This window comes from Sycon ciliatum, chromosome 2 (assembly GCF_964019385.1).
Source record: "Sycon ciliatum chromosome 2, ocSycCili1.1, whole genome shotgun sequence".
In the NCBI taxonomy this organism is placed as follows: domain Eukaryota; kingdom Metazoa; phylum Porifera; class Calcarea; order Leucosolenida; family Sycettidae; genus Sycon; species Sycon ciliatum.
Window position 1 is genome coordinate 32,083,002 of NC_088644.1, and position 11,625 is coordinate 32,094,626.

General features: G+C 48.2%; 1 protein-coding gene across 1 annotated transcript in view; it reads right to left on the bottom strand.

The window, feature by feature from the left end:
- Positions 1-5,722, bottom strand: part of LOC135809719 (uncharacterized) — a 25,378-nt gene extending 19,656 nt beyond the window's left edge. Inside the window, exon 1 of the mRNA XM_065323135.1 lies at positions 5,207-5,722. Within this exon, the coding sequence (XP_065179207.1) occupies positions 5,207-5,605 (399 nt within the window). The 5' untranslated portion in view covers positions 5,606-5,722. The remainder of the gene's footprint in view (positions 1-5,206) is intronic.
- Positions 5,723-11,625: the final 5,903 nt, after the last annotated feature.

Here is an 11,625-nt window from a genome sequence, read left to right on the forward strand (position 1 = left end):
CAACCATTACTAGGACAAGGTAATAATGTTTCGGGACTCGTTTTTGCTCACAGTGACAGAATATTATCATCATGTGAATGCACGCCTACTAGTAAATAAATTCAATTCCATCAATAATAAGTATCTAATATTGACTGAGTACGAGGTCAATATAGGAAATAGGAGCCGAGTAATACACCGAGGCGAAGCCAATGTCTTTAAGGGGAAGTTAAGGCAAAAATTAAAATTTCACCAGTTGTAGTCTTCGGGGTGCTGAGTCGAATGGTCGTGGTCCGAGGAAGCTGAGACGCTCCCTTCCTACTTGAATCCCAATCGAACTCGCGCACTTCCACCGAAACTGGGTGACTGCGCCCTACTAGATGGCGATTTGTATGCAAAATGTCACTAAAAGCGCCATTTCGTTATTATAAAAGCACGGATGACCGCAATTGGCCCATATGTTGTAGTCTTTTGGACGCTGAGTCGACTGGCTTTGGTCCGAAAAGGCTGCGATGCAGCGTTCCTCTTTTATTCCCAATCGAACATGGTTGAACAAGCGGTCACGTGCTCCTGCGTACGCCAGTCACCTGGTCACCGTGCCTGCAGGGTACAACTTACTAGCCTGTTTGAATTTTTTGGGTGCAGTCCTGTCACTCGAGTTGAACCTTGGTGTGAAAGTTGTCGCCTGCTGGCGTGGTGACCAGGTGATTTGGGCACCCAGGAGCACGTGACCGCTTGTTCAACCATGTTCGATTGGGAATAAAGGAGGAACGCTGCATCGCAGCCTTTTCGGACCAAAACCAGTCGACTCAGCGTCCAAAAGACTACAACATATGGGCCAATCGCGGTCATCCGTGCTTTTATAATAACGAAATGGCGCTTTTAGTGACATTTTGCATACAAATCCCCATCTAGTAGGGCGCAGTCACCCAGTTTCGGTGGAAGTGCGCGAGTTCGATTGGGATTCAAGTAGGAAGGGAGCGTCTCAGCTTTCTCGGACCAGCAGGGGGTACGGCAACGGTGCACACTTGCAGCCTCCACACCACGGAGGCAGGAAGAGTGTCTGCCCACCTAACTGTGGACGCTAAGGACCTCACCCTGGTCACAACTGAGAATTTCTGGCCAAGGCCCCTGTACGCGAGGCCATGGCGATTTAAGGAACGCACTGAGCAGCAATCCAAATGATTCCCCCAAGCCTAACGCTCCTGCTGACAAATGCCTTAGGACTGCAATCCAAACTTGGTGAGTTCCAGCACACTGATGGATCGTCTGGTGCCCTCAAGGGATCGTCTAGCATGCACGATGCCCAGTAGCCAACCAACGATGTTCAGACTCTTGGTGACGAATGCCTTTGGCCTATCGTCCAAGCTTGCAGAATTCCGCCACACCCTCCAGACCCTGAAGCCAGATATAGCAGTAGTCACAGAGACAAAATTTACGCCAGAGAAGTGCAGCGAATCTGAAGCAGCCATGCCTGGCTATCACACCCCCATCCGCAAGGATCGCTCTGCACACGGTGGTGGAGTAGCAGTCTGGGTGAAGGCTGGCCTAGGATATGAACATCTTGATCACATCCAGTGCCATGATCACGAGATCATCTGGCTGAGTGTCACGACGCAGAGTGGACAGAAAGTTGTTATCTGTGCAGCCTATCGGCCCGGGTCCTGTTCGGAGACAGATCTCCAGCTATTGGAATACTTGGACAACACGCTGGAGGCATCCCGTACCTACGGATCAAATGTCATTGTGGCCGGCGACTTCAATGTGCATAACGCTGCCTGGCTCTGCAGCAACAAGACCACCCGAGCTGGAGAGTATGCAGAGGATATCTGCTGCTACCATGGCCTGAGTCAACATGTCGACGTACCCACCCGAGGTGATAACACCCTGGACCTGGTGATGTCTGATTTCCCTTCACCAGCAACTGTTAAGGCACACCCGCCTATTGGACTCTCTGATCATGCTGTCCTCCAAGTTGACTTTCCTGTGAAGCTCACCCGTGAGCCCAAGACATCGCGTAGAGTCTGGCGATACCACCGCGCAGACTGGGAGCGGCTTGCCCACTTCTACCGAACAACAGACTGGGAGAGCATGCTCGGACCTGAACCGGATCTCAGCTGCGACAACATCACCAAGAGGATCCTCGAAGGAATGGCACAATTCATACCCAACAGAGTTATCTCATCGCGCCCCTCCGACGAACCTTGGTGGACACCGGAGTGTACAGCTGCAGTCAACACCAAGCGACAGATGTGGCACCAGATGCGCTCAAATCCCGACAGTGCTGATAAGAAAGCACACTACCGCACAGCTGCAGCCTCTGCACGCAGTACCATCCAGCGAAACAGAGAACGGCATATTACCATGCTCCGGCAGAAACTCACCACTGGTAGCCTTCGGGACAAGGAATGGTGGTCCACTATCAAGCGTGCGGGTGGCAAGGGCCGCAGCGCTGATATACCAACACTCCGATCTGCTGATGGAACTGAGTACACAACCAGTCAGGAGAAGGCCAAGTGCCTTGGTCAGTACTTCGCCGATAAGTGCAGCCTCGGCCCACAGGACTTCAATGAGGAATCTGAATTCCCCTTTGTCCAGCCTCGCTCCCAAAGCCGTCTCCTAAGTATTCGCTTCCGCCCTGCTGAGGTCCGTAAATTGCTGAGGGCCCTTGATCCTTCGAAAGCGTCAGGCCCTGATGCAGTTCCGGGCAGAGTCCTCAAAGCCAACGCTGAGCACCTTGCAGTGCCACTATGCTTGCTCTTCCGCCAGTGCATGACGTCGGGGACACAACCACAGTCTTGGAAAGTGGCAAGTGTCGTCCCAGTCCATAAGAAACGGTCAAAGTCAGCCCCATCGAACTATCGGCCCATTTCCCTCCTGTCGCTCATCTCCAAGACAATGGAAGCAGTTGTTAACCGTGCTCTCACCAACTTTCTCGAACGAAATAATATACTCTCAAACCACCAGTTCGGTTTTCGTCGAGGGTTAGGACCTGCTGATCTCCTAACAGGACTACACCACCAATGGAGCAAGATAGCAGCTGCTGGCGGTGCTGTACGTATTGTTGCCGTCGACATTGCGGGGGCCTTCGATAAAGTCTCCCACGCAGGTGTCCTTCACAAGGCAAAGGCTTACGGAGTGTCCGGGAACCTCCTCAAGTGGCTCCACAGCTACCTGGCGGATAGACGAATCCAGGCCGTTGTGAGTGGACAAACCTCACCTAAATTCCGAATCAGCTCAGGTGTGCCGCAAGGGAGCATACTGGGCCCCACTCTGTTCCTCCTATATGTCAATGACATGGAGGACCACCTCCCAGCCACAACCCAGCTCGCCATATATGCAGATGACACCACGCTTTATCAGTGCATCCCATCCCTGACCGCTCTCCCAGTTGGCCTAGCGCAGCTCCAGACTGCTGTGGATGCCTTAGCTGAATGGGGCCAGAGCTGGAAGATCGCATTCGAGCCGACAAAGTCGCAAGTCTTGACAATTTCGCATCACCGTCAACCCTGGCCGATTCCTCCAGCCACTTTCAATGGGGTGGCCATAGAGGAAGTGGAGGAGCTGAAGTTGCTCGGAGTGCTCTTTGATCGGAGCCTCTCCTTTCGCTCCCACATTCGACAGGTTGCAGTCCGTGGTCACCAACGTCTTGGCTTCATGAGGAAGGCCCTGCCCATTCTCGACAGCAAGGCCAAGTATGCAGTGTATCGCGGCTTCGTCCGCCCAGTACTTGAGTACTGCCCGCTTTCATGGTTGGGTGCGTCCCAGTCTACCCTGAACCAGCTGGACCGGGTACAGCACCGAGCCCTAAAGCTCATCGGCCCAGGGTCATACCTCCCAAGCCTCACTGTTCGGCGTCAAGTCGCAGCACTCACATTCCTGCACAAGCTGCATTGGATCGACGGTCCCCCAATCCTGACCACCATGACACCACCGAGGGCAGTTGCAAACCAGCACCGGCGCTCCACTCGCCACCAGCAAAAGAACCAGCACCAGCACCAACTAGCACCGACACTGCCCGCCGGAGCCCGTAATAGTGCTCTCCGATCATTCCCCCATGCCACGATCCAAGACTGGAATCGTCTCCCATCTGCCCTGCTACGCAACCTTCCCACGCAGAAGGGAATGCAGGCATTCAAGGAAGGCGCCTACAAGTCGCTCCGCAGCCGAGACTGGCGTTCAGCCACAGATGCCCTCTGAACACTCCCTGAACACCCTCTCTGCTTGCACCCTGGCTCCCCCTTTTTTATTTATTTTTTTATTTCTTATTATTTTTTATTTTTTTATTTTTTTATTTTTTTATTTTTTTTTTTTTTATTTTTTTTTTTTTTCTTCCTCTATCACATGTATCATCTTTCCGTTTTTCCTTCCTCTATATAAATGTACCCCCCCCCCTCCCCTCCCCCTGTGCCTACTCCTCCCCAGTTTTTGGTGCTCTGAAGTGTCGCTGAAGCCGAGACCTCAGGTCGGCGGAGATGCTCCAGTTTTCACCACCACAGTTGCGTCTGCAACCACCTCTACCATGCAGTATTCTGTTCTCGAGGTTCGTGGTTTCTCGTAAAAAAAAAAAAAAAAAAAAAAAAAAAACCAAGACCATTCGACTCAGCACCCCGAAGACTACAACTGGTGAACTTTTAATTTTTGCCTTAACTTCCCCTTTAACGAGGTCTTTATTTCCTATACTGACCAAGTACGAAGTCAATATTAGATGTATCACGACTAGCCTGTGTTCAATCCCTAAAAAGGAGCCAAATATAAGCAGTCAGTATAGCCCTAAGCTTAATCGGAGTGATTATATGCCGGAGTGATTATGCCGGAGTGATTATATGCCGGAATATTTGACTGCTTTGGAATAACAAAAAAATCTACGTTCTCTTACAAGCTTCGGTCAAGTATCTTCATCGGACGTCGGAAGTGTCCAATGGTCCGTAGGCACTTGAGAAATGGTCTTCTACTGCTTCAAAGTACCATGTACCATGTCTTCACTTGCGAGAAGAGTGTTGTGACGGGGAAATGCCAACAGAACTTGACCGTAGTGCTTTCACACGGAATTTGTTGCAATACAAGACGCCTAAATATATTTCCCAAGTATTACTATTAGTAATCAGCCCCACTGATCTTACGCGATAAATTTTCATCTTTTCTTTTCCTATCTCTGACGCAAGTGAAACTTGTGATTGTGACCAGTGCGTGTGGTTCACATGGAAACGAATATGGGTGGTCGTACCTGCAGCTTTAGTGTTATGTGGAGCGACGGACCACTGTGCTTTTCCAAAATGCTCCCGGGGATGGAGTCGATGACTAGCAGCCGCACGATGTGATTCGCTGCCTTCCCACGACCAGCTGCACCATGATGCTGGGAATGCTGTGCGTGCTCAGTGTAACGACTCCTCGCAGGCGAATCCTCGTTCCACTCATCCCTGCTGCTCACTAGGTGTCCAAGGTTGAACCTGCTTTGAGAGCCATCACTGCGCTTGGACACGAAGGCGTACGCCTCGCGCACAGCGTGATAGGCAAGAGGGGACCTTTGCCAATTGCGAATGTTCGAGAGGCGCTCAGTCCGCAATGATTGCACAAACAACAGGCCACACAGGAAAACAAGGGACAACAATATCCATTCTTTCATGGTACAATAGCGCGCACAGTTGCCCACAACAAGACCGTTATAACTCTACTATTTCAACCTTTCTGGATAGGTTCAAACATGATCTTCCATTACTACCTGCTTCTGTACAACTCACGAAGGCCAATGGAGTGCCTCGGGAGTAGCACAAAGACGAAAGGCTCATGGTAGATCCCTTTCATCGTAATCACCTTTCAGTCCAAGGTACATGTACAATGTATATCCGGATTGCTGGCTGTGGCATGTCCAGCACCATGCGTTCTAATAAGAGTTCCATCACTTCCTCTGCGCCTTGCAGCCATTTCCCAACTCAAGACTTCGTCAGTTAGTGTCAGCGCAGCGATTGTACCAACTAGTTCGTCTGCCAGCTGCCTTAGATGGCAGCCGCTCCTTTCCGTTATAAAGAACTAGACGAAGTCGTATTTAAATCACTTTCACATTTGCAGACATTCCTGCCTACACAGCTTGCGCTTGAACACCTCAGATTGCTGCGGAAGTTCCGTCACACGGTTCACAATCTTTGGATGTACATGTACGTCTGAAACTGAACACATCGTTAAGTTTCCGATCCACTGTGGCCGGTGAGAGTGTGTAAGGACCTGGAGGGTGCTTCCGAAAGAAAATTTTATGCTATTCATATGGATACGGTTTGATCGGGGTTAGATCTACTCCGTTGTGCTACTGCTCAACGTACTCTGTGAGACAAACACAAGGCTATTGACCAAGTATTGATAAGTCTATCTTGGTTGGATACATGCAAGTTGTTAGATTAGCTGTGTATTGTAAAAGCTTCCAATACAGTGTAGTAGGTTCCTAATGCAGGCAATTCTAACTTTGAAATCAGGGAAAACTCTATCAGGTCTCCTCGCTGCGCTAATGCCACAAAATTTGCAGACACCACAGAAATCATCAATAATCAGGTCCGTGGATGTCGGAGTGGCGCATCGGTATACCATTTTTACATGTACTTGAGAATGGGTTCTTCACAAAGCCAATTCCAGTCATTGTAAAGTGGCACTTTTGTAACACCTTCTAAGCGAGTGGCCGTGTTCGCCCGCCGGTGAATACAAGTACAGCATACCATGCATGGTATACCGTTATGAACATGGCTCCTTTAGCAGCCCGAAGAGGAGCGACCTGGATATTCTATTCCCTGCCTGGCGACAATACAAGAGCGCATACACGGGATGCGATTTCAAATGAAATTGGGCCTGCAAGGGACACGGAGAACAAAGCAGTGAACAGGATCGTGTCAGCTTTCCTGACTTCGCGGCATGTACTGTAACAATGGGGACATGGACAGACTGCCACTGGGACTCCATGGCACTATACAGGCAACATCTCACAACATGGACCGGGCGCCTGCTGCAGTCGTTTTGCGCTGCTTTATCACAAATTATCAATGCAAAGAACTAGTATTGCATGCGCAATTCGCATACTTACTCGTATAGGCAGATGTTGTGAAGACGTTAGTGTGCGTTAGAATGGTTCTTTGCTAGGAATTGCAATGCCGCAATATTATACTGAAATAACAACACAATTGCTGATAGGGTAGCGCCTTGTGGCCTGCATCTTCCCATATCGTAGCCTGAGCTGAGCTAGCCAAACCAGTAAGGTGTATCAATTGAGTGTATTCATACACGACGTCTAATTTACTGTTAGTTGCCACCTAACATGTACACGCAGCATCCACAGATAAAACCCGACTACACTGTACTTCGACGACTCTCGAGTCACAGACGTGTACATGTACATGTATACACACATACATGTAATACTTCGGACATGTACATGTACATGTACATTGTATGGGACATTGCGCCACATCTGGCGCCATCGTGAAGCTGATATTTGGTGTGTATGGACCACTGTGATTTGCCACTTGCCCTCGATAACGACACACATCCAGCACGCACACACACACATACATACACACGGGGAGATGTTACTTTGCAGGCTGTCTCATAAAAGACACGGTTTTACGCCAGAGAACGCGCCCCGAACGCTTATTACAATGTTTTGTCAGGGATTAGGTGTTACCTTACAAGTCAGAAAAACACACGGATTCCAGTCATAGTAGACAAACATTGGTAAAACTAGCTCTCCAACCTCGGAAGTTTTCAGTTACCCTTTCTACTTTCATGGAATGGTTATCCGCATTCGCTTTCCAGAAGACGTGTTCCTGCCAGATAGCTAGTGCCCGTCTTCCACTAATTTCTGAATTGATTTTTCCAAGAACTGTACTTGGCGGTTTTCTCATCACACCAAGGGTGGTGCTGTCAGTAGGGTAGAGTTCCTGAGCAGGGCGAGTGGGATGTGCGCCATGTTCGTTCTCTGCGAGGACCCTGCGAGGGCGCTGCGCGTGCCTGCTGTCCATTGCAAAGCCAGAATAGCTCCAGCCACGGCTGCGTTCGTGACGGCACCGCTTCTCCGGGTAAGGCATAATGATTATCTTTGCTCGAAGGTGCTGTTCATTTCTGCTGCTGGTACTTGTGAGAGTAAATCATGTTCTCTCTGTTCGTTGATGAGGAGCGTCTGTGGCTAGTAGTACGCGTCCTAGGACATGGTGATGACCTATTAGCACTGTAACGCTGAGTCGTGTTCACAACTGTGGGCATAAGTCCGAGAACAAGGAGAACATGGAGCGGCCTGCAACCTAGATAATAATTATCTCCATGTAGCTAACGCACCCAGGGGCAACTGTCTACCTTCGGGTAAAGCGACGGGACGCACACCTGGCAAAACGCCGGTCCCCGGATATGCACTGTGTCGTGATTTTACTTCAAACACTGTAACAGGGTTGCCCCTTTCAATTAAAATACATGTAGTTCTACTGCAGTTGGTCTATGCCTGTGAGGAGTTGGAGATGACAAAACAGGTGATGTCCAAACTGTTTACTTAGGCTGCACGTTCCCAGAAAGGGAACCTCACCAGAGTGCTGTGTCCCTATGCCGCCCAGCATGGACTAACTCAGTCCAGGGCGTCAGCTTGCCAACTGATCATTCGAGAACTCGGAATGCAGTACACAAACTTATAATCTAGTAGTAGTGAAGTATCATCTCGATAATGTTCCATCACTCAGTGAACGCCATGCTGTCACCTGACCAATGACTACTTGTGAACAGGTGTCATATCAATGTATGTGTCTAGAAATTGCCACTCTGCATCACGTGGTAAACGCGCAGGCAGAAAAAGAGACCTAAAAATACAGAAAATTCACGATTGGCGTGAGACTCGGCTGGAAGCCGAGTTTTCCGCATCCGCAGGAGGTGTGTAGATCAGACCCCCACAAAGACATTTTAAAAGTGTTCAAAGACCCAAAATCCAATTCACTGCACCCATGTTTCCCTCGTGCCCTATATTAGGCTATAACTCAATACATGTTGGACACACATACACATGTACATGTGTATGCATACTCATAGCAGTACAATGTTGAACAAGTTGTTGGTTGACAGCATGTAACAAGGTGGAGGACACCGTGTTCGCAAACAGTGACCTTTCTACAACCATCCACGGTTGGTAGAGCGCCGGTAGGTTTCAACCATCTAAACCGTATGGGTGTTAGACTCGGTTCTGACCCTCTCTATTCTAGAGGAGTTGTTTTAGACTTCTCGTAACGTCAGTCTTGTATTCTGTGATCGCTCCTGGATGTCTTCTGTTGTCAGCTGACGAGCTGAGACTGGGACGCCATGGGCAGAAGTTGAAAGAAAAAAGAAGTCAAAAGAAAGAAACAATTCAGACTAAACATAGCTTCTAAGTTTATGAGTATCAAGAAGGCATCCAGGAACTATCACAGAATACAAGACTGACGTTACGAGAAGTCTAAAACAACTCCTCTAGAATAGAGAGGGTCAGAACCGAGTCTAGCACCCAAACGGTTCAGATGGTCGCAACCGACCGGGGCTCTACCAATCGTGGATGGTTGTATTTCTTGTATTTTATTATATTTAAGGATTTCCCAAAGTCTTTGGGCCTGTCGAAGGGATCTCCTGCAAGAAGAATGAAATGACAACTTTATGTAGAAGGAAGTTGTAGAAAGTACTTCAAGTAAAGGTCACTGTTTCCGAACGCGGTGTCCTCCACCTTGTTACATGCTGTCAACCAACAACATGTTTGAACAAAAGCAAAGCGGTTTATCTAATACCCATGTTGAACAAGTACTGTAACTGCTTAGCCATGCATTCGTTGCGTGGCGAAACCTGTGCCACGGTGGGTACATACACTGTACTGTCATTACCAACCTGTGCCACAGTGGGTACATCCAATGTACTGTCATTACTAACCTGTGCCACAGTGGGTACATACACTGTACATGTACTGTTACTGTCATTACTAACCTGTGCCACAGTGGGTACATCCAATGTACTGTCATTACCAACCTGTGCCACAGTGGGTACAAACACTGTACATGTACTGTTACTGTCATTACTGCGACTTGTGAGTGCGATAATTATACTGTAATACATGTACATGTAGTTTTGGTGAAAAAGGAGAAGGACAAAATGTTACTTCGAAGTACGAGTTATGAGTCTTATGACTAACTGTCCACCAAAGTAACCAGATCTTATACAGTCAGCGAGTGCGACAAAATGTTGACTTTTGCACATGTAGTTTTCCTCACTGTTTATTTCTATTGCATGATTTGCATCAGGAGATTCCCTCGACAGGCCATCGCCTCTGGGAGATCCCTTAAATACAGATTACTATTATTATAATAACTTGAGCGGTCGGCTAGACAGCCGGGTTCCACTGTACAATGCACATGTTGATCAGATGGTTGTAGTAGTGGAACACGAACATGGGTAGATTCCCATCCAAGCATGCTCAATAATGAGCAATGAAAACAGGGCTAGGTTGTTCAAAATAAAACAATTTTAAAATTATCCAGGCATATACCACTACAGTTGAGAAGAAGTAGCGACGACCCGGCCATTATGGAATCCAATACACCACACCACCACATTGCGCTCTTGGCCGATCCAAACTCTGCACTCACATCACCATCACGGTACACCACAGCGAGGACAATTCCGGTATATAGATTGATATTGACAATGACCCTCCAGGCAAGTGCAGCCAGCCGCAGTATCTTTGTTTTTGTGGCACATGCAATAACTAACTTTTCTGATGTTAGACTGGCTGCTGTTTTTTCGCGCTCCCCTTTTTACACGTGCCACATGTTCCTGTCCCAGCGCGTGTCGTTATCACCTGACCTTGTGATCACTTTTGTCACTTAGGGTGTGCCACGTTTCTATGCAGAATGAGCGCAAACCCGCCAATTTAGCCCTGTAAAAATCAGTCTATTCTTATTATTCTTTTATTCAACATCTTATGCCTCCGCTGATGAGCTCAGGAGGAGCGAAACAGCTGTCTAGAGGGTCATTGTCAATATCAATCTCTATACCGGAATTGTCCTCGCTGTGGTGATGGTGATGTAAGTGCAGAGTTTGGATCGGCCAAAAGCGCAATGTGGTGGTGTGGTGTATTGGATTCCATATACCACTACAGTCAAATTTTAATATGTTCACGAGCAAGCGATATTGCTGCTGAAATTTAGAAACGGTGAATCTTGGGATGTAAGCCTTGGTGGAAGGCAGTTCCACAGCCTTCAGATTTTATGCAGAAAGAGAGAAAAAGAGATGGGGCCATGAGAATTGAAAATCAGTTTGTTTGATCGGCGTGCGCTTGAATAGATATTGATGTCAAAGCGGGATAGATAATCTGGGTGCCAATGGATGTACTTGAACAAAACAGTGATAGAAATGTAAGTGACCTTCAAAATGTGGTCGCCGTGCACAGGTGGTTTTCGTATGAAGGGCCATTTAACTAGAAATAACATCCCTTTGTAATAGTTTTATTCCCGTAGCTATGCAGAAGACGTTACTTCAGTAAAGTCTGGCGCTAGCCAGGGTCCACACAGCTTTAATTTGGTGTTTGTTTGTTTGTTTGTGTGTTTGTGTCACGCCTGGCGCTATCCCGTATCTGTCCCGTACCGTACCGTACCATCAAATACAGTTGGC